The 27,448-nt window shown below is 23.4% G+C and overlaps 1 protein-coding gene across 1 annotated transcript; it reads right to left on the reverse strand.

Annotated features, from left to right (window-relative positions):
- Nucleotides 1-5,834: 5,834 nt before the first annotated feature.
- On the reverse strand, nucleotides 5,835-27,293 carry LOC145846176 (DCN1-like protein 3; the record flags this gene model as incomplete). Its single annotated transcript, XM_082953091.1, has 5 exons — nucleotides 27,276-27,293; nucleotides 23,184-23,344; nucleotides 21,815-21,902; nucleotides 20,119-20,229; nucleotides 5,835-5,975 (listed from the first exon to the last, which is right to left on the reverse strand). Coding segments are annotated over exons 1-5 (519 nt in total), but the record flags the coding sequence as incomplete, so codon positions are not given.
- Between the last annotated feature and the right edge of the window lie 155 nt (nucleotides 27,294-27,448).

Genomic DNA, 27,448 nt, shown 5'->3' on the forward strand with positions numbered 1-27,448 from the left:
ACAAGTATGTGGGATTTGATTTGGTATTGATTGTGTTTTTAGAAAAAAATCATTAAACAACTAGATTACTTTAAGTTTGTTTTATTTTAGCAAATACCTACTTTTTAAATAAAACCCTAATACTTTACACATATCTCAAGCAATGTACAATATATAAAGTTATACCAATCTTATAGATAATCTGTGCTAATAGAGCTAAGTTTACTTTTAACTTGACAATTAATTTACTTTGGTTAAGCTATAAATATTTAACATAATAACAAACAAGTTAAAGAATCCCTAAAGTTGAAATAGTTTGCATTTTCGATAAAAAATCAAATACTTTAGTTGGTTAAATTTTAAGATAAGTCGTTTTGACGAGAAGAAATGTTTGTTTTTTAATTATAGTGTAACTTTTAAATTTTTTTATCTGAAACTTTTATTACAGTGTTTCCCAAACTCATTTTTATAATGACCTACTCAGCGAAAATTAAAAAATCAAAAGATCTTTTTATTAGAATAACCCTAATGAAACAATTTAAAAATCAAAACCCTAATAAACAAAAATTTAATAAGCAGTTAGATCGTGTAAACTGTGAACAGAAAATCAAACAACGGGTAAAATTGAAAATATTTATAGCAAAAAAACTGAACGACATTTTTTAAGATTTTTTTTTTTAAACATTTTGCATGAGTCATAAAAACGTTTAATTTAGAATAGTGGCGGAAAAATAAAGCTTGAGAAGAATACAAGCTGTACTAGGATAAAATAACACAAGTATAGAGGCTGTAACAAGGCGCCTTAAATGTGTTATTGTCTCTGAAGCCGTCTGCCAGAAAATATATACTTACTATTATCAAACTACAATTTTTCTGTTTAGTAGTAATCGTGCCTTTGTCAATTTAAACTCTGTGGGAGTGATTTCAATGAAAAATGTTTGAGAAATAAAACTAAAAGTGTTTTAGCTTTAGATTGTGCTCATGCTGGGAGGAAATCTCAAGAATAGTTGGATTGCAAACAAATGTTTTAATTTTATTTTAAGTGCTCTCTGTGAGAGTTATGATCATTTTGAGCTATAGAAAGTTTGAAGCATTCAGACATCAGAAATGTAAAGCTGTTGCTAAAAATTTTTGAGGCATTTTACTTCAGCTGTATCCATACCATAAGTCTCTTTTGTGTACAAATTTATTTGAACTGTACTTCTTGAATTAACTTATATGCTTTTTTCAGATATTATTTCTCGAAAACTTTTATTGCTGGCTCTAAAATGTTTTATCTACGTTATTTTATTTTAAGGGGCTTTTGAAGTTTAAAACTAAATAGGAAAGCTAAAATAAGTTTACACATTGGTATACTCACTTAAACTTCTTTAAATATATATTAGTTTTTTAAAATGAAAATACGATATGTTTTTTAATTTCATTCATACAAAACTTAAAAAATAAAATCAAGCTTTTACATATATAAAACAGTTACATACATGTAGTTTGTTAAATATCGAAATAATTCAAGCTTTATAGAGAACAACAAAAAGTTCAGAGTTTTGTTCACTTACTATAAAACCTTCTTTTTTGAATTGAAAAGTTGTAGTAGTCTTTTTAAAAGTTTTTACATACTTGGACAACTTAAAAACTACTTTATAAGGTAAAATAAAAGTGTTAGCTTATTGATTTCATGTAAGTTTTTTACTCATTCTTTAACTAAAGCATTTAATTTATTAAAAAAATTAACAGTTAAAAAGTTTAATCAAAATTAAGACTTTTTAGAGTTGAAAAAACACTTATACATTTCTTGTTAATTTAATAACCTCGATGTTACGAAACAATAAAATTAATAATTCATATATTTTAAAATTTAATAGTTTTTTCTCATAGGATTAAAATTTTATATCCTTTCAAAATCAAATATTTATACCTTATCAAATTAAATATTAATAGACTTTTAAATTGAAAAGTTTATTTGTTGTCACAATTTGTTGTTTTTTAATCAAAATTACTTAAACTTTTAAGGGTTACACAAAACTTATCTAATTTAGAAATAGTAAATTTTATAAATTAAAACAGCTAATTTTTACAAAACTGAACTATAACCCATTGAAGATTTTAAAACTTAACTAAATACAGAGCTTTTGACTAATTCTTTTGAATTAGATTATAGTTTACCACAATGTTTTATATTTGAAACAAAACAAGTTCTAAACTATTTAAACTTTTTAAATATACTGACATTCTTGTAAAACGTTACTTATTTATATAAGTTTTAGTTAGTATATGCTTTATAAGTAAACAACTTATGTTTTTAAAACTTTAAAGACTAGTTTATTTAAACGCAATGGTTTTATATTTAAATAATAATTGGCTTCTTCTAGTATAACAAAAAATGACAAGTTTTTTATAACTTGGTAATAAATTTCATTAATAAAAGGAAATAAACATGACAAACTTGCTCAAAGTAGTACAAAATATTGTTGTAAAAACATTGATTGATTTTGTCATGGTTATTAAAAGTTGTCTCGAAATGTTATAAATCACCATAACAGTTAATTCATTGTCTCTTTAACGAACTGAAACAAATACGAAAGACAAAACAAACTGTTGTTTAAACAAAGCTTGTGTTTATTTTACAAATCAAAGATTAATCCTTCTTTTTTCATTCTTAGCAACATTGTTTTCATTGATCTTGTTTTCCGAGAAACAAAACTTTCTTTATCGTAAAAACCAATCATTGAAACAACTCACTTGTAATGCAAACAACTATGGTTAGATAAGAACGCAATATTATCTTGAAACAAAAGCGTTTGTGCGAGATAATATCTGCGTTTTGTGAACTTATCGTAATTCTTACCTTTATTATTAGAAAACATAAAGTTTTAAGAAAACATGGTGTTACTGAAATTTTTGAAACGTGTTTTTGTTGTAAGAAATACTTTCTTGCACTGAGTTAAATTTTGTATTTAAAATTAAATTCATCTTTCGTTATACTTGTAGAAAGACTTTTATTGACATTAAAAAATTATAACTATATGTATATTAAACAAGTCTAAACAAAACATTAGGTAGTTATGAGTTTTAAGTTTCAATAAAAAAAAACAATTTTTTATGTGCATTTTATTTATATAAAAAGGCAACAAACTATTTTATTGTGGGCAGCTTAAATTGAAGAAGTACAATAAAAAGAGCAGACACTAAAATAAGATTAATAATTTAAAATGTTAAGTTACATAAACTAGTAACTATGGTTTTGACATTAAATTACATAAAATCTAGAACTATTAATTATTCATAAATGTCAATAAATGCATCTGAATATTGTATTAGTTCAAAACCGTTAAATTTTATTTCATTAAATTTAAACGTCTGCAATTTAAAAACTTATGAAACTAATTTAAAACAGACGGTAGTTTAGAAATATTGAAAGTTCAAAACAAAATTAAGAACTTGTCAAATTTAAGAATGTGTCAAAACTTGAGACATAAGCTTAAAAAATATTAAAGTTTTGCTAACAGAAAATAAAACTTAACGAACACTGCATAACAAAAGTACATTAAAGTCCGTTCATAACAAACTATTGTAGTTTTTTTATGAAATAAAACTGTAAAAATTTCAATCACAACACTTAAAAACGAAAATTACAAAATTTCAGTAGAAATTAATTAAAATCTTGACAAAAACCTCTTAAAACTGGTAACTTAAACTAAAAAAAAAAAGTCACCAATAACTTTTTGATAGAAATAGTGTGTAAAATTGCAAAACTTAAACAAAAAGTTGCCATCTTTAAACCAGCAGACTTTAAAAGAAACGAAACGTTAATGTTTCAGTAAACATAAGACTTAAACTTCGCTTAAATTTTTATATGTTATTTTTAATAAAACTTTTGAAACCATGTTTTATGCAGTTTGAACTTAAAGGGCTAAAACCTTTTAAAACAAAAAAATATTTCAGTATGCACTTTAGCTTTTTTATTATAGGCTCAAGTTGTGAAAAACTTGTATATTTATAAATTTAAAATGAAACGTAACACAGATATCGAAAACATGTTTTTATTTCAAAAAAAACCTGTCAAAAACAAGTCAGCAAAACCAGCATACTAAATGCAAACAAAACTTCAAACTTTCAGCAAAAACTCGACTTAAACGCGCTTAAGCAAACTTAATGCGTTTAAATATGAGTTAAGACGTACAAGCAAGGATTAATTTCAAGTATTTTCCAGCAAAAAGTTGTTTTTGTAGGTAAGTTTTGCGAAAATGTTTGTGTTACTGCATTTTGTTGTATCAACAGTCTTCTTGAGTGGATTCGATTTTCTGAAAAAACAATTTTCAACGTTTGTTGTTATCATCTTCAAAAATTTTAACTTTTAAGAATTTGAACGCACAGAGTTTTATACTTAAAAGATTCAAATACTTTTAGATTTTTTTTAGATTTTTTAATACGAAAATATTTATTATTTTAAGTTCGCTAAAAAATTTTTGATTTGTGGAAATGCTTAAAAATGTGTTTATTTTCTTTAAAGTTTTGTTAATTCACTTTAACTATAAAATTAGATCAACATCCTTATACTAAAAGCAATTCAAGATTTCTCTAAATTCTAAAAGTTTTCTTAGCTAGTAAACTTTATTTTAAGTTTTAAACCGAGCCATTACTTTATAAACATTTTCTATTAAACAAATATTTTATTCTGGGTTACCACAGATGAACTGGAAAACTTTCCTGACTTTTTCATCAAATTCTTAAGTGAAACCGATAGAAAAATAAATATACAAAAACTTAAAATTATGTAAAGTTTCAAATCTTAATTTTATACAGGTTAAAACAACAGTTTATTTGACTCAATCATATAACTTCCATTGCACCATTTAAACCATCTGTGTATTATCGATGTATATGCAATAAACAGCTCTATAAGCAAAATACTTGTATCTCTATCACATAATAAACATACACGTTAGGTAATAGAAAATTTAATTTATTCTCAAAAAGTAGTTAGACAAGGGTTTCCCAAAGTGGGCCATGACAGATACTCAGGGAGCCAAGAGAAGCAAAGGGGGAAGAGGGGGGCCATGAGCAGTAAAAAAGCCACAGGGGGGACATGAGGCCATAACTTGAAACTTACACTAGATATTCTCGAGATGCAGATGAAGAGCAAAAAAAAGGTCTTATGTGTATTTTATGTTAATTTAGAAACTTACACTAGATATTCTTGAGTTGCAGATGAAGAGCAAAAAAAAAGGTCTTTGGTGTTTTTTATCGTAGTTTATGAGTAATCTTGTTGAAGGGGCCATTTGCAAAAAGTTTGGGAAACCCTGAAATAGACCCTGAAAAAAAAAATTGCAAAGCAGTTTTTTTTTTGAAAATAACATTAGCAAAGTACAGTCATGATAAACTTTCTTATTGAGAACACAATAATATCAAGTTTTATGACTTTTCGTGACATTTTTTCAAAAACCCCCATTTTTCTTGACGTTTGGCTTTTTTTGCACTTTTCCTGATTTTCCTGAATTTGTAGCAACCCTGTTTATCCGTTACCCTTGCTACCTACACCTTGTACCTTTCTACCTACATACTTACTCATAACTGTTGGAATATCAATAAAACATAAAACTCAACTAGTATTTGAAACTAAATAACTATCTAATAAAAAGACATGTTTCAAACAATCTTGTAAGTTTATATTAAAAAGTCTATATAAATACTTACACCGTAGTAATTAATAAACTTTTGAGTAAAAAAAACTCTAACCTAATTATTTATGTCAATAAATGTTCAAAAATTTACTTTTATAAAAAAACAATCATATCAAACTTTTAAATTGTTTTTCAAAAAGTAAATATAAAAAAAAAACAATTATCCAAACGAACTTGCAACTGTTTGGTGACAAATTCGTCGAACACGCTCGGCCAGGCGTATGTGACGTCATAGTTGTGATAATCGTCACAATGGCTGATTTCTGACGACAGCACCAGGAACATGGACCAAGTATCACGTGAAACTCTGTTTATCTGTGAAAGTTTTATTTTTTTTATAACAAACTTTACTAAAGTATGATATTATTTTGACTCAAAATTATTGAAACATTAAAAAATTAAGTAAAATTTAACAAACGTTAAAATTTCTGATTAAGAAAAACTCTGTTCATCTACAATTTTTATAAATTTAGTCAAATATGTTAACGTGAACCTACATAACAAAATTTCTGATTGTTATACAGAGTTTTATCTGTATAATGTGAGCATTTCTACAATACCATGTATATTGTGCTTAAAGTTATTAAAATATGGTAACATTTATATTGGTTGCATTCAACAGAACTACTAAAATAATCAAATACTAAAATATTAAGTAAAAAATTAACAAACTTTAAAATTCCTGGTTCAGACAAACTGTATTGACTTTTTTTATTATTTAGTCAAATTTATTAACATAAAGTTGTATTATTAACAATTTACATAATAATGTTTCTGAAAGTCAACTTTGTCAGTTACTATACTGCAGTCTTTTAAATTTTATATTTACTTTTAAATCAATAACATTTTAATAGGTCTAAGCAGAAAAAAAAATTCATTATTTATAAATATCGTACTTCATATTAAACATAATATGTAAAATTAAATACATGTTAGTTTTAAAATAAGCATTGTCAAAACTTGAAACTTTGATTAAACCGGCATAAAGGCATTTCTTACATATTTTAAACATTGTTAAAAAGTAAATAACAAACTATAGTAACATCGAAATTGACAACTAAATCGAAATCAATAAATATAAATTTTTTATTAATTTTTTTATTAAATATTACACAGCAAATAAACCAGTCGTTTTTTCAACCTAATATGTAAAAGCAAAAACTTTATTTATGAAATTACATTTGTAAATAGTTTTATTAGTTTTATTATAATTTTTTTTATTTATTGTTGAAAAAGAGACCATTAAAGCAGGTTTTAAAACTTATTTTGAAATGATAACTTGTTAAGCGAAAAAAAAAAGAGAAATATAAAAACTTTTTGGTCTGTTTTTGTGTTAATTTATGCTCCATTTCAACGCAAAAACTTTTTCAGTTGTTAACAACAGATTTTATATTGTATTTTCAAAAGATCAGCACACATTAATAAATAACCACACCTAAAACTACATTAAAACTTATTTGAAAAATGATGTAAAACATTAGATATAAATTAAAAATTGTAAAGAAAAACTATAATGTACTTAAAAAAAACGTATAGCTATTTTCGTATTAGATAAGTTTATTTTGTAACACTAATACATTACTTCTTCAAATAGGAAGTAAAAATAAAGTTTCTAACTCAGGAGAAAAAAGTAATCTTGTATCAACGGATACAACTTTAGTATTTAAATTGTTTATAAAAATATCTAATGATAAAAATAAAATAAAAACAAGCATAACACATGACGTTTACTAAACTAATCACAATTATAGCTATTTAAGCAGTTTCAAATTCAATTACCTAGTCTAAACAATAACAAATCAACAGTTCAAACTCCTTGTATATAATAAAGTTATTTTTAAACTTTATAACATATAAGTTTAACCACAAGACTGATACAAAAATAACCAAATTATTTAAAGAGAAGTGCTGAATTACAATTTAACTTTAAACTTACACGCTAGTGTTTTAATATAACTGAAAATGTTGCAAAAAAAACTTTTAAGCTTTAGAATTTATTTAATTCCTTGTTATAAATAATTGCTTTGTAACAAAATACAAAACATTTATCATAAAAATAAACAGTATTTTTTTATAATCAATAAAACGATTTGAAACTAAAAAACATTACTTTCGAAAGTTATTTATTTTCAAAGTAGTTAAATGCATATTTAACTTTTTCTCTTTGAAAAAACCTTGTAAAGCTTTTTAAAATATCATATTTTTTCTAAACACAATAAAACGACTTTGTTATAATATTATTACTATTTCTATTGTGATTGTAATTTAGTACGCTTATTATTTAAGTTTCTAAAACATAAAGAAATTAAAAAAACAAAGATTTCTAAAAGTTTTAGGTAAATATAAAAATAACTTGTGTTTTAATTACTTAGTTTTTCAGTTTTTTTTAAATGTGCAAAAACCTTTAAATTATGTCTTTTAACATCTTGTACAACTACTTCTTAAAACAATATGTAAAACCAAGTTTTTTTAGTAGAAAACTACTTACTTACACTTGAAATACATTTACTTAAAAAACACATTTCAAGTTCAAAATAACATAAAAAACTATAAATTCAAACTAAAATTCTAAACAACTAAACTGTTTAAACTACTAAAATATTATTAAAAAAATGTTTATAAAAAAAAGTAATAAGATTTTGTTGTCTAAAACTAAAAGCTTATTTGCATGTAGACAAAAACATTTCCTTTGTTGAAGTTTGAAAAGGTAAAATTTCAATTATTTTTAAACTATACATACGACCAGTGAAGTTAAGGGAACATCATAAAGCAAACTTCAAAACAAAAAGTTTACAATATGTATATAACTTTTTTAAAATGAAAGTATTAAAATGTCATATAGTCAAAACAAGTAACATACATAATTGTTGAAAATTACACCGTTTATATTCACATTTGTAACTTTATACATTATGTTAGGAGTCAGACAAATATGAACGTTTTATTTATACGAACGTGACAAATCGAAATTTAATTGCACTGCGACTTTTTACGCTTTTTGTTGTTAAATATAGTTAAATGAAGTAAAAATAAAACATAAAATTATGCTTAATAAATTTTATTGATTAAAATGTAATGTTACCACAAAAAAGCTTTTTATTTATAAACTTTATCAAAGCAAGTTAGTCTTCAATTTGATTACATTTATAATTTGCTAATTTACTTTATAAAACTTTATGATCAATTATTTTTCTAAATAATTTTAAATTTTCAAGTCACTTATTATTTTTAAATAGTTTTTTTTTTGAACTGATTTTGATACATATTTTTGTTTTATCTATACAGTTATTTATAATAGGCCCTTTTTTACTTAAAAATTATGAAAACGAGTTCAAACTTACAAAACTATTTTAAAACATTTTAATATAACATTTTGTACTATCATTTCAAAAGTTAAACTGAGTTATAAACAAGACACGTTGAAATTCAAAAAAATAGCAATATCATGGAAGTCTAATAAAATTGTTTTACAAAAAAAAATTTTGCTTAAGAAAATTTATTAAAACATACTACTTGAAGCAAATGCAACTTATATTTAAAATGTTTATTATAACCTAATATAACACCGGCACCTATTGTACAACAACATTTTAGCAAAAAAAAAGCCTTCACCATCAGCAAAAAACATTTAGCACTTACCAAGATTAGTAAAAAAGCAGAAGCATTTTTACAGATAAAAATAAAATATATTTTTTATAATCTTATATTCTTCTGTAAGTTTTAAAGAAAAATACGAAAAAGACGTTTTATTATAGGAAACAGACTTGATTACACTAAAAATTTTATATTTATTGTTTGTTGTTGAATACCATAAAAGGAGAAAAATAATACACGTATTTTTGATTTATTTAAAAAAAAGTATGTTGCAATCAGATTAAAGATTAGAACATAGTTTTTGATAAGATAATCACATTTATGCAGTTTAAAAAAATAGTTAAATTATTTACATGCCTTTTATTACAGTTTAATACTATGCCACAACTAATTTTAATAAAAAGCTTATAAAGTATTTTCCATATAACCAGACTTATATTAAAGTGTAAAAAAGAAAAAAAATGTTGGTTAGTTTTCCACAACAATCTAATTACTTAAGTAGTTTTCTAAAGTTTATCGTTTTTAGTTAAAAATACTATTGTTTTACACTAATATGTTTTACTTCAAATGTCTACAGTAAGTTTCTGATGAGTTGCAGTGAAAAAAAATAAAATTATTATTGAAAAACATTAATTGTTATTTAATAGGTATAAAAAAATTATATAGGTAAATAATCGTATATTTACAAACTAGTTTATACAAAGCATTTTTGCTTGAATCTAAGCAAAAATGATCTTAGTAAACCAAAACTTTTTGTGATGGGAAACACACTTAACATTAAATATTTGATTTAAACTAAAAGAGTAAAAGTGTGATTAATAAAATTTAATTGCAAATACAATGTGGCCTCAAAAGCTATTTTTCTTTATAAACTTATTAAATGAAAGTTATTTTTGAATCATAGAACTAAATTTTTAATTCTAATTTTTCTAAGTTTAATGATTAGCTTTCTTTGTAAACTTCTAAAGTTGATTGTTTTATCTAAATTAAATTATATAAAAGTTAATAGAACATGAATTTAAGTTAAAACAAACTCTTAATGCTTTTATAATCGGTCAAGTCGCCTCAACTAAAATCAAACTTAAGTTTAAAAATTTATACAAACATGAACATTACTACTTTTTTTCTTAAAAAAAAATATTTTTAAGTACGTTACATTCAATACAAAATTTAATCGAATAGAAAATCCGGTATTTACAATAGAAATGTAAATTGATGTAAAAAAAATAATTTAATTTGTAAAAATGATACAAAATATGTCTAATTTACATTAGATGATTTAAAATCTATTTTACCTGAAAAACTAAACTAGTTGTACATAGTAGAGCTTTCAGTTTTTATTTGACAATTTTTTTTCAAATAAAGAAAGTTTAGCATCTAAAGTATATAAACTTAAGAAATATTAAAAGTAAATTAATTCTTGTTTTAAGATAATTTACTGTGGTAAATTTTTAGAAAAACATCTACCAAACTAACAGATTACTTTATGAAAATTCGATAAAAAATAATTTAGTATTTTACTTGTAAAAAAAAAATATATATGTATATCTAACAAATAATAGTTGGAAAAAAAATAAATACATTTTTTTTTAAATAGTAAAATTGAGTAAACTTAAAACCTGTAATTTCAAAAGATTAGTTAATTACATTACAATTACAATTTTGTTTATATAAACCAAGGATTCCTAAATTATGATATTACAGAAATTTAGGGGGCATGGGTTGTAAAGGGGCCGCAGTGGGCCATAATTTGAAACTTATACTAGATATTCTGGAGTTGATGGTGAAGTGTAAAATAAACTTACTCTAGACACATCTTGTTGGAGGGGGCCATAGCTTTTATTTTATTTCCTTTAAGGGGGCCTTATGGAAAAAGGTTTGGGAAAGCCTGATATAAATTACTACTAGCCAAAATAAAAACACTACTTAAAAATAAACATATTCTTATACAAGCTACATTAAAACTAATAAAACATTACATTTTCAAAAGTATAATAAATACACTAATTACTAAAAAGTAATAAATAACAAAAACCACCATTAATACAGAACCTGATATAGCTTTTAAAGTAATTACGTTTGATTTAAAAAAAAATTATCGCTATGATTTCAAACGTAAGCTTTAAATAAACAAGTACACTTTTTTTGAAGTTTTTGAAATACAGCTACTATTCAACTGATACATAATAAACTTAACTTCTAAATGTTTATAAACTTTTCAAAACTTTAACCAATGTAAGGCATAATTAGCAAAACTTCAACAAAATAAAGAAAAACTTTATTGTTTTTGTTTACTTTATAAATTAGCTTGTGCATAATTATTTTTCTAACCAGCTAACAAAAAAATTCTTAATTGACATAATTAATTAATGATTTTTTTGTGAAGTTTTTGTTGTTTTAAATGAAAACTTTCTTAACTTTTTAAATTTTAAAACTTAAAATTTGTATATAGCTTGTAAAAAATTAGATCATTTAATATTACTTTAAAATGTTAAATTTTTAATAATATTTTTTTTTTTTGATAACTAAAAGCTATGAAAAGTAGCTTTTTTGTTGTTATATACTACAAGCAAAAAATGTGTTTTAAATTAAACTACTTACTAATTAACAATTTGAAACTAACTAACATTCTGATAAAATTGTTTTAATATAATTAACGAAGTTTAAGTACGTGAAATCATTGTAAACAATTATATTTTAATCATAAAAACCAATCATGTAAGATCGAACTTTTATATAAAAGGCAAATGCATCAATTTTAGTAAAAGTCAATCTTAAAACACTAACAACCTAACAGTTCAAAATACAAAATTTATTATAGATTAGCATGCATGTTAGCGACATAAAAATAAACTTTTTTATTTATACAAACGTGTTAAATTACAGCTTAATTGCTTCACTTGTGTATGCTGCTTTAAATTTAACATGTTTTAAAGTATAAAAAATATAAAGCTTAAAGAATTTACTTATAAAACTGTTTTTTGAAGTCTAACTACTTTTTGAATATTAAACTTACAGCAAGATTTTTTAGAGTTATAACTAATTGACCAAACAACGGCTTAAATTATATACATTTAACAAAACTTAAAACTAATTAACACGTTTTATATTCTTGTGTGAAAAATACTTCAAGTATTAAATTAATTTAGTAATAAAAACCATAACCAATAAATTATTTTTGTGAAAACAAAAAAAACCTTTTAAATTATTATAAATGAAAAAATTAATTTACAAAAACGAACTTAAACATTTTAGAACATTTTTTGACATTTCATCAACAAAACAAATTACATGTGTACTAATTAAATTAAAGTTTAGTTAGTAAAAATAAAATCAATAGTTTAAATTTACATTATCTGCGTAAGCTCGCAACTTTATACCATATGTTAGTTTCAAGACATATTTAAAACGTACAAAAAAAATAATGTAAACATTTTCTTCATAAAAACTTATTTAACTTTAATTGAATTAGTCCGCAATTCAGCACAGTATTGTATTTTGCATTAATACTATAATGGTGTAAAACAAAAGATTTTTGAAAACAAATTCATGTTTTTGAGTTATACTTTTAATGATCATTATGGATTTTATATATAAAGTAATTGTTCTAGTTTAGACACTATAAATTGAATTGCATCAATACTACTTATCAACATACCTCAATTTAGTTCAAAAGAAAAAATCCAAAAATTTAAACTTACATAAAATTTAAAACGTTTTATTCTACAATAGTAAGTAATAATGTAAGTTTACTAAGTATTCAAATTTTGATTTTAAAACTAATTTAAAGTTTAAATAACATTCTTATACATATTTTTTGAACAATATTTATTAAGTTGTCAAGTTTGTAAAATTTCTTTATAAATACTCCTTTAAATGTTTAACCTTTATCATAAACAAGTGTTTTTAATAATAGGTACGTATAACATATTGTGAAATTAGTGCTAAATTTATTCAAAATCATCTGAGAACTATTTTAAGAACTTCATTGTTTACTAAAAGATAAAATTTCACTTTTTATAGTATTGACGAACTAAATTTAACCAAAACAATGATAACAAAATAACCTAGGTTATATTAAAGCTGTTTCATGATAAAATTGCATAAAAAAGATAAGAAAATGCATATATATTTGCTTAACTGTAGAAACATTATAAATTGTTTTATTAAAGTACTACTAACCTTAATAATAGTACATAAGTGCTCAAAATTATACCGTTTATATTGAAAGTATCTTATAGCCACTATTGTGTGAAAAAAGACAAGCAGATATTCATAAATACTAAGCAGTCTTGGATATATTGTATTCTAAAAGTAGGTGAAAAATAACATCTAACAAAACTTTTTTTTGTTACAAAAAAAATTGAATATTTAAACACCATTTTACAATGTAATTATAAAAGTAAGTTAATGTAATCAAATTTTTAACTACTTTGTAATTTTTATATGCATAACTTTTTTCTTTAAAATACCTATATTTCTTTTTTAAAACAGGTATTTCATTTGAAACTATTTTTAAAAAGGAATACATAGGTAGCAAAACTGCAAATGATCAAACAAAAACTTTTGTTCCTGTTTACTTTATAAGTTAATTTGTGCCTATCTTTTTTAGCTTACCACCCAAGAAAAACACTTTCTTTTATGACAAAACGGTTTTGTATTCTATTTATTTAAACCTATTACCATAATTAATTGAAAACTTCAGATTTTTTGTTTTACACACACCCTACTACATCAAGTATGTCTTTTTTTTAATTTTTAGCTAGTTTTGTAACTTGAGAACAGAATATTTAATTATAGCTTTGTGTCAAAAAAGTGATTAGATTGCGATTTTTGCGGTCATTATCATTGAAAAACACTAAAGACTAGTAAAAACATATACTTAACACCAGTGTTTAAATTAATTATTACATTCCGTCAAAAACATCAAAAAACATGCTTTTTAGTCAAATCTATATATAGCTTTTATTTTTAATTATATAACTATGCTTATAGCTGTTTTTGTGGTTTATAATGTCCTTGCAACTTTATTAGTTTTCAAAACGAAATAAGCACAACTCATTGATCTTTGTTTAAATTTTTGAGACAACTTTTCACGTTATGAAACAAAATTAATGTAATTTTTTTAAACAAAAAGATTGCTAGTAAGCAGAAAGCTAAAGAAAACAGTGTATCTTATCAGTTTTTTTTCTATATATACGGTAGGAAATAAATTATAAAATGATTAATAACAAAACTTAAAACATTAATTATTAAATCAAACTGCAAGAAATAACTAATCACACAAATACAATATCTTAAGGTTTTAACACAAATTAGTTAAAGAAATAACATTAATATAATTGCAAAATAAAACCGTTAGTATTAACATTTTGTTTGCATTATATTTGAAAAGCTGATTTAAAAACATTTTTATTTATAAACAAGTGTTTAATTAGAGTTTAATTGCAAACTAACATGTTATGTGTATAGATATAATTTTATATGAGAATAAAGTTACATTGGGAGCTTACTTAAAAGTAATCTTATAAAATGATTTTCAAGTTAGAACTTTTGATTTTTAACAAACTATTGCAATTTAACAAAAGGATAAAAGTTAATAAAACTAAAATGTAATAACAACTATCTAGTAAAACAAACCTATGTTTTTAATTAAAAATAAACTTCTAATTAAGGAAATAAAATAAGTTAAAATTTTTAAACATATGCAATCTTTAAAACAGTTAAACAGTTTTATCTAGAGTTATAGTAAAAACTATTTAAAATAATCAATTTATTTAAACCATAAGCACTAAACATTAATAAAATTATTACCCTTCTTAACGAATGTCAAAAAAGCTTGTACATTATTGTAGAAGAAAAAAAACTAACACTACAAAAAAATATTTTCAAGAATAAAAGAAATTCCATATATTTTCTAATTAAATAAAATTTCATTTATTAGGATAAAAAGAAAATAAATATTCTAAAATTAAAATGCTTATATTTACGTTAGCTAGAACATATGTTAGTAACACGACGTACCTTTGAATAACCAAAATAAAATATTAAACTAAACACTAATTTATCGAATCATCTTAAAATGTAAACTAATTAGTCCACAATATAACAAAATTATTGTCTGTTGCTATAATTAAAAATTGTGTTTAAAACTATTTTTAAGAAGCACTTTATAAAAGTGTAAACTATAAATTTTTATTTTTGAATTAAACTTTTTTTTTTTAAGTTTAGATAGCATAAAGTATTACGCTCATATTACTTATCAACATCATTTACCTAAAATAAAAACTTATAAAATCACATTAAATTCTTATTAATTATTGGAAACTAATAAATTATTATCGCTTAAACTGCCAACAATTCAGTAATGATAAGATTTTATTTTTTTAGATTTTCAGATTTTGAGAATAATAAACATGTTACAAATATCATTTTTACATTACACTTCAAAATTAAGTTTCAAGTTTTGATAAAGTAAAAGAAATATTCTAGCAAAGTATTGTATCTTTACAGATATTAAGCTAAGTTTTCTTCTTTTTTATAAATCACAAAAAAAAGTTCCATTGTTGTTAATACAAAGTAACTACATCATTATAAAACTAATGCCACATTAAAATAAAAAATATCGAAAACAAGATTTCACATCATGACTATTTAAACAAAATATCAAGTATAGTTTATTGTAGTATATAGCAAACTTGATTTATTCAAAACAATATATAAGTTTTCAAAACATCACTTAATTTTTTAAACTGAAAGTTTTCCACAACAAAATAATTTAAGTAAAAGAAAGGAAACTAATGTATTCTTAGATACATTGTTTATACAATTTTTACTGAACTAAATGAGAAATGACTATAACAAATATTCTATATTGGAATTAGAATTTCTATAAAAGGAAAACTTTTCAATAAACCAAATGCTTTCGAAAAATGTTTACCTTAATATATAGGAAAATTCAATTTTGTTTGTTTTAAACTTTTATAAAAAACACATAATCAGCAAAAAAGCAATAGTTAATAAAACTTTGTTTCAATTCAATTCACAAAATAATCATTATAAACTATTATTACAAAAATATTATTATTCTTATTAAAACGGTTATAATTCACTAAAACGCTTTTTGTGGTATTTATCGAAAAAGTATTTGTTTTTAAAAAAAAAACTTCCTGAAATTTTTTTTTCGAAATAATTAAAAACTTTTGGATCTAAATTAATGAAGAACTTGTACTTTAATTAATTATTTTTAATAAAGTTGAAATGTAATAGTAGTCGCTACTTAACTTCTACTGAGACAATTTGTTTTAAAATTGAATTCAAAGTCTAAACATCTGCATTCAGCAAAAAATAAAATCAAATATTACTGTTTCGAGATGAATTACTTTTTTTTAACTAATATAGCGTTGGTGCTTTGTAAACACTTTTTCTTACAAAATATCAGCTATAATTTTTAAGTTTCAGGCTAAGCATCTATTTTTTTTTTATCGGCAAATTTCTCATAGTGTTTTGTATTTAAACTTCAGTTAACGTAAATCTAAAATAAATTAAAAAACAACTTTTTCATCTAAAATAAGTTTCAAGTTTTCCTCCAGTCAATTGTAAAACAAAAATAGTTCAAAGATTTGGGTTCGCAATTAATTAAATTACGTTTGTCTTTTTACGGTTTTTATTTTTAAAATTAAATTACAAATTTTTAAAATATACAACTAAACTCATTTTTTTAATTAAGTATTGCACTACTCCGAAAAGACATCCATCTTAACTAAATTTATATAAAACACTTCATTTTTAATTATATGGTTTCGCTCATAACTACTTTTCTGGCTTTTAATGTTCTGCATCATAATTAACTTTTCAATTACAAAAAAAAACATATCAAATGAATCCCAATATAAATTTTGAACAGGTTTTCATTTTATTAGAAACAAAATTAGCTTTAAAAACAGGTTACATTTTATTTTGCGAAAAAATGACTAGTAAGTGTTAAACTTGACAAGCACTTTATTAGTAAAATTGTTTCCTTAACTAACAATAACACGTTAATATGTTAATTGTCAATAAACGGGAATGATACAAATTAAACATAATAGATAAAGTTTTTAAACAAAGTTACAAATAAATAATTTATCACAAATAAAATAGATTTAGTAATTACAAAACTTACTGAAGTTAGTCGAAACAATCAAATTTTAACAGTTCCAAAATTAACCGCTTGTATTTATTTCAACTTGCATGTTAGTCACAAGATAGATTTAAAAATACTTTATTTTATTAAACAGTCTTGTCAGATGAGAATATAATTACGATATTTTATATTATATATATAATATATATTTATATATAAAATGATATTTACATTTATCACGCATTGTTGGTACAATTTAAAAATTTTGTTCTAAAACCTTATTTAAAACTTTAAATGTTAACACATAAATTGTTAAAAAGAATTTATTTTCATGTTTTTTAGATTAATATGGAAACAAGGTTTGTTTATCGAGAAATGTTAAATTGCAAACTAACACGCAAAGGTTTAAATGTAGTAAAAAAGCATTTTTAGATAAAAAACTGTGTTTTGTTAAGATATAACATGAAAATAAATGACAGTAGTTTCCGCCTTTAAATTAATAAACTTGTTCACATGAAAATATTTTGGTGTAAATTACTTATTTTGTTGTTGTAAACTTCAGACTTGTTAGAAATTACAAAACACTATCTTGTAAATGAACTAAATTTATTTTTTAAAACAAAAACTTTTGAAAAGTGAAAGTATATTCAAGAAGATGTTTTTTTAATATAATAATAGCACAAAGTTAGTTTTAGCAACAATCTACTTTTTAAAATAGTTTAAGATAAGTTTTAAAAAAACTCCGTTTTAATATAAGATAATTCAGAAATTGAATAAAAGTACAGTACACTACCGCTTAAGTACGCAAATTGAACCCGACCAAAAAGTGCGTACTTAGCACGGGGTAGTGCGTACTTTTTGACGACATAGTATAGTATGAAATTTAGTTGTTTGTTTTCTTTCTTACAACTAGCCACCAAATAATTAAGCCAAACAAACAAGTCTTTTTATTTTAAATAACATTTAATACATAATTCTAATTTGTAAAATTTTTTTATAAATCTTGAAATGATTTATTTTTTCTATAAAAAGTTCTACATAATTAATACATACATTTAATATAGAAAGTCAATGTCAGTCAATGATTAAAAAAAAATATTAAGCTACATTGTGTTTTGTTAGAGCAAAAGTACCAAACTACATTTTGTTTACCAAACATTTTCAAAACATCGATGTATGTACATTTAAATTAATTTATGACTTAACTATTTTGTATTTGTAGGTTTTTTAACTTTGTCATCTATATTTATTTTATAGCATTACAGCTCAAATATATCATTATTCTTTTTACTTTTCTGCAACTACTACATAAGTATTTAGTTTATTAACATTTAATAACAGGACTGTCACAATCTCAGGTTACTTTAGACTACTCAGGATTACTCACCCTAGTTTAAAATTTGTGAAAGTCTCAGGCTAACTCAGCAGGTTGGCCATTCTACCTGGAAACATAAAATAATCTGGAAAAACTTGATGATTGAAAATTTAGGCAAAAAAACTGGAATTTCTTATAAGTTCTAGTATAACATCCTTTACTTTGTCTTTCTGGATAAGTGCGTACTTAAGGCGTGATGCGTACCAAAAAAAGTGCGTACTTAAGCGGTAGTATACTGTATTAGTTAAAAAATTTTTTTTTAATTTTTTAATTTTTCTCTATTGTTCAATTTCAAAATTCTTATTTATATAACTAAAACGAAGCAAACCATTCTAATTTAACAAAACTTTTATGTCAAATTTCAAAAGTATTCATTCACAATTTTTAAACCAACAAGATATTAAAATTCTTACAAACCATGGGCATAATTTTTATTAAGCTGTCGTATTTATTAGATAGTTTTATGAAAAATTTATAAACAATTTTTAAAGAAAAAATTCAAAACACATTTCAATTCACATCTTTGTAATAAACTTCAAGTATCAAATTCTTTGAAAAGTGTATTTTGAGAAACATGTTTTAGCTTTACTTTTGTAACACAACTTCAGATATTTTTAATTTTCTTTATTTTTTTGTAAACATACAACTAAAGAAGACCTATAAAGTAATAATTTTAAGCTTATTTTAAACTAAGCACGAATTTTAAGAATTTTACAATTTAATTTATCAAAGCTTAATTATGTTTATTTAGTTTATACAACCCATATTAAAAATTAAAATTCTTTTATTAAAAAACCAAAACCACCTTTATTAAAGTATGAACTTTAAAATCATTTTAACTAAACGGACCATTAAAAAAAAAATGTTTTCAATTCAAAATTTTTTATAAAAATTGCTTTAGAAAATAAACTAAATATATATTTATAATGCCGAATTTAATCTAAAAAAAAATTACAGGAATCTTTTAATTTTGGTACATGGTGTTAACTTTATTATAGTAAATAAAAATACTTACTTAAACACAGTTATTTAAATTGAGGTAGAAGTCTTTAAAAAAGAGCTTCCCAAAAATGGACGGTCGGGGAAAAAGTAAAAAGGAAAGAGGGGTGGCGTTTTTAATATTTCGGAACTTTTACTCTTTAACTTGCTGTTTTAGAAATTTGGCTTGCTACATTATGAGGTAAAACCTTAAACCAGAGCTTCCTAAAGTGGCCGATATGAGGAGCAATAACTAACAAGAAATGGAAAACTTAAAATAACTAATTAATAAGCACAACTATGACATTAAGTTCGGAAACACTGCTTTAGAGTGATTTTATTTTTTCAACATAAAAAAAGCAAGAAAAAATGAATTTCAAACAAACTTTATTTTCGTTGAGGTAGATAATCCAGTCATCCAATATGAACGGCTTGTTGTTTGTAAACACTATACTCCACATTTGAACTGCAACGTCGGTTGATAAATTTCGCTGACCCTGTATAAAAAAACGTTGAAAACAAAAAAATTCATTGGAAATTCCCAAGGCATACTTTCTAAGTCCTATTATTATTTTTACCAAACCTATTTTTCGTTCAAGAATTTTCTTGTAACACTTTACATTCATTGTTTATGTTATTTATGTAAAATGTATGTACAGTTAAAAAATTACATTGTTTTATTTTTATAACAAAGTATATCATACGTTTGATAAAGTAAACAAAACTCTTGTTTTGCAGTAATATTTTCTCAAAATGATAAATTTTTATGGCTATATTTAACAAACCTAACACCACATAATGACAAAACTTCTTAAATGCTTTAACATCGTTGAAAATAAAAAGCAAATGCTTATTAAGCAAAGGTGTACGCATTCGAACATAAGTTTTAATGCTAACGACATATGTTACCTTCTCTCTAACAAAAACATATTATCGATTCTTATTTACACAACTTATTATATCAGCAAAAATATGGTTAAAATATCTCTGAGGGTTTTCAAACCGACAAAAGGTATAATTCGGCCCAGCTTATTAAAAATTAAAAAGGATTTTTTTTTTGTATTGGCATAAACATTGTTTAAGAGTATGTTGGCAAGTATTGATTATATTGTCGAAGAAATATTACAGAAAAGGTTTATAAGAAAAGAGATTTGCTAATTTCAAATGATTTTAAAAGCAATGCTCTTTGCTAATTGAATTCGTCATAAAAAGTGTTTCTTCTTATACATGGTAGTTTTGATGTTTTACGTTTGTTTCGACAATAATTGTCTTAAAAGAGAAAAGTTTAAACAAGGCTTTTCGAACAAACGTCGACTGATTAAATATAATTTTTTTACTTACTACGCATGTCATACAAAGTGTTTTCGTAAAAAAACTTATATAACTACAAGCAAAACGTTTGAACTAATTTAACATTACTTGACACATAAAACTTGAACTACTTTTACAGCATTTGTCGTAAAAGCTTAGACAGATTAGGATTGCAAAAATAAAAAATAAAAAATACTGTAAACATTTTTAACAGAAAGCTTCTATGATCTTTATTAGTTTTCATCATAACTAAACTTTAATATTAATCAATTTTGACAGACCAATTCCTTATACAGACTTTAAAGCTTAAAAATGTTTATGTCGTAATCAGTGTAAACTTAGTCTTAAGATTATGACATACAAAATAACTAATCAGATTTGACATATAAACAAAATTATCTGTAAACATATTAAAATATTTACGTTTTGAAACAAATACTTTATAAAAAACTAAATAAGTAAAATAACATTGTACTATAAACCAGATGAATTAATAAAATATAAGTAAGTTCCTTCGTTTTTTCACATTTAATGCTAGGTATGATAAACATTATGTTAGTCAAGTAAAAGTGTTATAACAGTAAATTTTATGGTTTGAATATCAATTAAATTTCAAAATAAAAAAGTCACTAGTGTTGTAAAGCTTTAATTTATAAGTTGTTTGTAACAACAGTATAAGAGTAAATAGTATATAAAACACTAACGGTTTCAATATCAAGGGAGTATTGGAATGTTGAAGTTGTACAAATCTTCGAAATTTGCAGGCCTAACAGCATCTTCTTCTAATTGAGGTAGCTTAGATTTAAAGGATTCTATAGAGTCGACTTCAAGGAGTTTGCAACCCTCCATAAATTCTTTCCTGTTTGTTTGATTGGTAAAAATTATAATTTGGTATAAATATTTAAGTGAACATTGCATTAAAAAATATTTTTTCAATCTATCTTTTTTATAGTTTTTATAAGGTCTTCATAATATTAAAAAGTAAAATAGACCAAGCTTGCCTGCTAAAAAATGATCTAAGTGATAATAATTTCAATGCTTTATACATTTTGTGCTGGGAATTAGCAATTCTAAAAATGTTAAAAATAAAAACTGCGTTTAAGATTACAACATCTATAAAAAACAACAACCAGTTTATACACATCATACCACTATGTAGTAGAAAAATTCAAATCATAGTTTACACTTTGGTTTATAATTACATAAATGTTTTATCGTAAGTACATTATAAATAACTAGTCAAATAGGAAAAAAAAAAAAGTTAGTTTTTTTTGGTACTTTTTTAAAATAATTAAAAACAGATAATTTGATGTAAAAAGTTAAAACAATTCAAAAAAATATAAAAAACATTCATGACAAAGTATTTAAAATGTATCAGAAAAACACTTCAAATTAAAATGAATATTTTAGGACAATACTAAGAATAAAAGTGTACAAATTAAATTTTAGTAAAAAAACTAAAAATATAAACAGAAACAACAAAGTAAATGTAATAATAACCTTGTGACAGTACATTGAACAGGATATTGTGTAAATAAAAAGCTTTAAAAAGGTCTCTTTAAAGAGTATACATAGATTAAGCAATTTTTATTAGAATGTAAAAAACCAAAAAAGAAATGAAACAAACCTTGTGAATTGACACTGCACTGAAGCCTTGAACTTCCAAGCAATGATTAAGACAATAAATCAGTGGGGTTCCAATTCCAAGTCTTTACACAAAAGGATGATTCCGTCAACCCCGATCAAGTTTTCTCTTTTTTTCATCTTTGTATCTGTTAGAGTGCATTTGTAAGTAGTTTAAAAGACATTAATTTTTTTCTTTAAAAACTTTGTTATATGCCTTGTTTTAAAGCCTTCCACAAGTAATTATTGTTTTTAAATAATAAACCAAAAAAAAAAGCATATGAAAGCCAACTTATTTTGCTACAATAAATTAAAACTAATATGAAATTTAAAGTTATTTTTGTTGATTATAGACATTAACTTTGTTCTAAAAAATTTTAAAGCTGCATAAATTCTTGATTAAAAAAAACCATAAGAAAATTTATTTTATCAATAAGTAAAACACGGTTTGAAATTTACTTTATAGCTTTGAATCAAAACAAAAAACTTTGAACAATTTTTTAAGTAATATGTGTACCTGTCAAACAAGTCTTCCAAACCGCCCCCACTGTTTTGCTTTGTCTTGTTACCATGGTGATCAGTTGCTATGTGGTCCTTCTTGTTGTTGTTGTCCCTGACTGCGGGTTTGGGGGCGTGACAGGGGAGTTTTTGTGCACCCCATGTAGTGTGAACGAAGTGCTAAAAAATTAATTTTTATTTACTTTTTCTATATTCATGTCTTTAAAGCTTTGGAAATTGTTTCTTCAGTTTTTTCGATGACTTTTGAATTGGTTTATAAAGTTGTCATCAGTATAAATTAATTTTGAGTAAAACAGTTTTTATTAACAGTTTGTATTATAAAAACAATTTAACTGTGTTTGTAAACTTTTTGATGACTACAGACAATTAGGTAATTTTTTTTGTGTTATTATTTCCATTGAAATTATTGAAATGAATTATTGAAAACTAATGTGATTGTATGATATTTATAGGTGTATTTAAACTTTTAATTAGGTATTTTTTACTAGCAACATACCAATCTATTGATGTAGCATTAGTATACTACAGGAAGTAAGTAAAAATCTAATACCACACAACATTATAACTATATTTTATGAATAAAAGTTTCAAAAATACATGCTCACCAAAAATTTGTTATACTTGTCAAAAGAGTACTTGTTAAGCTTATATTATTAATTTTCTTTAATTATAAATTATAAACTTTTAAATATTAAAATAATAATAAAAATCAATAGATATACTCTGCAATCTACTACAAAATAAAAACCTTACAAGAGTTATCAAATAATATCTGCCTATAATCAAAAAGTTTATGTTTGTTTCTGTTACCAGTGTAATAGCAAGTTTCATAAAGTGTTTTACTATATATTAGTTTTTATTGTTTCATAATTTTTGTATTTTTGTTAAGTTTGTGAAATTTTGTTTTATAATTGTAATTTACTACCTTGTTAAAAAATTAAAATTTAATTTAATGAAAAGACTTATTTCTTAAGTTGAAAAAGAAATTTTCTAAGAATAAATTAAAATACAAATTTTTTAGGTTTAATAATAAAGTAGAATTTTATTTTAGCATTCATTTCACAACAATTAATTGATAGTGTAAAACCTCAGAGTATAATTAATAAACAAATATATATAAGAGGCTTACAAGTATAATTCTTATACACAGCCAATGAGATTTTTTCTTTTTTAGTTAGAAAACAAAAATATATTTAAAACATTTTAAAAATATGATAAAATAAGTAAAACTTTGAGTCTTTATTTAGTGCAATCTTTAACAAGTTAACTTTCTTTTAATTTTTAATCGAAATAAAAAGTCACAAGAAACCCTATAAAACCAGTAAACTCCTTGCAAAAATTTTGAAAACATTCTTACTTGTTAGTTTCACTTGATATTTCTTTTGCTAAGGAAATGTTTTTGGGCCTTTTTCTTGCTTGATATTTGCTTGCATGTTTTGCTTTACCTTCAAAGTATTAAATAAATATAAGATATAGTTTTAAAATTTTGATTAATATTTATGTTTTTTAAATTAGAAATTTAACTATTTTAATTGTTTTTTTTTTCTAAAGAGTTCAAAAACTTCTTTGCTTAATTACAAATTCTATTTAGAGAAGAAGTATCAATTGTACAAAAGATTAAGGCAATAGAAGGTCTGCTTTTTGTCAAGTTAGTTTTTTTTTAAGTGCTCTATCTTTTCCATACAGATTTTTTACCTTTTTACAAAATAAGTTCAAAATAATTTATGGTAGAGCTTCAAAGCTGGTAAGTTCAAGTAGGTTATTTATAAAGATCTAACCAATATGAATATTTCTATATACTCCTGCGTTTTTTAATCTTAGATAAACTTCCTAGGTATGGTCATAAATATTGAAAATATTCTAAGTTATCTAAATACTTTTTTATTCCGATTTTTTTTTTATATCATTTTTAAATTCAACTTGTCATTTATTTCAAACATTTTAAAACTCTTTTTTTTAAATAAGTTTTTATTTCCAAAATAAAGAAAAAACTTACTATGAAAAAATTGCAGTCTCTACAATTGTTAAAAGATTTTTTTTTCAAAAACTACAATATCTCAATAGTTAAATAATATTCTTAATTCTGCAAAGTGTTCTTAATTATTTCAGTTCAGCTTTTATTTGAAATACCTTGACACCCCCTATGTCTTTAATACCAAGAGAACTGCTTTTTTAAAGTTTTAACATAAAATTAATTATTAGATTTTAATTTTTGGCTCTTTCTGTATAACTTTAAAGTAAAAAATTCATTTATTAAAGTTGTTGAACACTTAAAAGTACATTGAGGGGCAGCACATAGTTTAAGTAAACTTTTAAGAGTTTTCCTTAATAAATTTTCATCTATGAAGCAAAATATAAATTAATTTATTATATACAATAATATAACTTTTATTCAACTATTTTTTTGATAATGACTAAAATTTAAATAAGTATCATTTAAATTTATTTAAAAACTTATTTTTGTTATATTTTTTTAATTTAAACTTGTAAATGTAGTGTTTAATTTAGTGTATAAAAAATGAATTTAAATTTTCAAAGATATAAGTAATTACTTTATTTTCTGAATGGCCTAAGAGTATTTGTAGCATCTAAGAAAAAAGATTAACATATATGCTCAATTTTTCAGATAATAATTTTTTTATGATAGGAAAACATCAGACTTCCTCTTCCCTTTACAACAACAAACGTTTTATGAAGGTCAAGCAAACAACTTGTCATCACTTGTAATTCTACCTGCCCCTTTAAAATTAACATTTAACTAACCAAAAAAAAATAAATAACTATTTATTTAACTGAAAAAAAATCCCATGGTGACCTGCATTTGGCAAACACTCACAAGGTTAAAATCTCAATGCTAAAAACCAAAAGTGTAGGAAAATCATGAAGCTCAACCAAAGCAAGTATTTGCCAACACTGTGACAAAAATAAATCAACAATCCAGTTGTGTGGTCACTGTCACTTGTATTGTCATAAAAACATTTGTAATTTATTATTTACAGTCTAAAAATAAATATACGTCCTAAATTTTTACACTCTATGAATCTAAACTACGTTTTTAAATGAAAATAGTTAGTACAATAAGATAAAACCAAAATCTAAAATGATATCATAAAATTTTTGTTGAAAAACAACAATATTATTTTTAGTTAACTTTTAAGATATAAAATAATATTAACATAAATGATAATTTTACTAGTTTTACCAGCAACATTTATTATTAAATAAAATTAAAATCTTGTTTAAAATCATTACTTATATGCATGCCTTTTGTAAACAATGAAACCTTATATAAAAACTGTGTTTAAGAATAATTTTGTAATATAAAATTTTCTTACACGGTAAAAAATAGAAATTTAAAAGTTAAAAAAAAAGAAAATTAGTAGACAAATTCTCTCAAGTAAGAAAATGCACTTACAGTTATTTTTGTTTCCATCAGAGTGCAGTTCAGATCTTTCACATCTGTAGCAAGAAGTCAAGTTGGACCCCATCTTTCAAACCAACAAATTTATGTTTAGTACTGGTCTTAGTACTTTACAGCATCTAATATACTTTTTGAAAAGAAAAAAGGAAAACTCTCATGAATAGAATTTTGTTTTGGCCAATTGCAATTTATTTAACAGCTGACTGAGCATCATAACAAACGCTCTTTACAGCTCTAGTGGTATAACAAACGCTCTTTACAGCTCTAGTGGTTGAAATGTATAATCAACAAAATAACAATGTATAGCTAAGGAAGTAACACAAATTGAATATAATATAATTAAAGTAACAATAAAATGAAGTGTGAAGGAACATTAGGAAAAGTTTCGAATTTTAAAACTAAAAACAATTAGTGGATAATGATAAAATTTAACTTAAGTTATTCCTATAATATGCACGTATGGGAATTTTTTTAAACAAATCTAATAACAGTACTAAACAAATTGAAAGTTTTTGTAAAACATGTTTTTGAATTTATCATTATTTATTTTTGTGATAAACTTCTTTAAACAGTTTTATTTCGATAGCAATAAATAGTAAAAAACATTCATAGTAACAAAAAAAAGACTAAGACTGATGTTTTATATAATAAAAAAAGTATACAACATACTTGTCCTGGACAAGACATTAAAGGTACCCATGGTGTTAGACTCGATAACCGAAAGGTATTTTGTGCACTAGGTCCTAAAACCAAATATTTTGAGCGTCTTTTTTTTTCAAAAACTTTGATAGTACAAAATAAACTTAATAAAAGCATTTCCTAAAATTTAAGTATGGCCTAAA

This window comes from Thalia democratica, unplaced genomic scaffold (assembly GCF_965202585.1).
Source record: "Thalia democratica unplaced genomic scaffold, ktThaDemo2.hap1.1 HAP1_SCAFFOLD_304, whole genome shotgun sequence".
NCBI lineage: Eukaryota > Metazoa > Chordata > Thaliacea > Salpida > Salpidae > Thalia > Thalia democratica.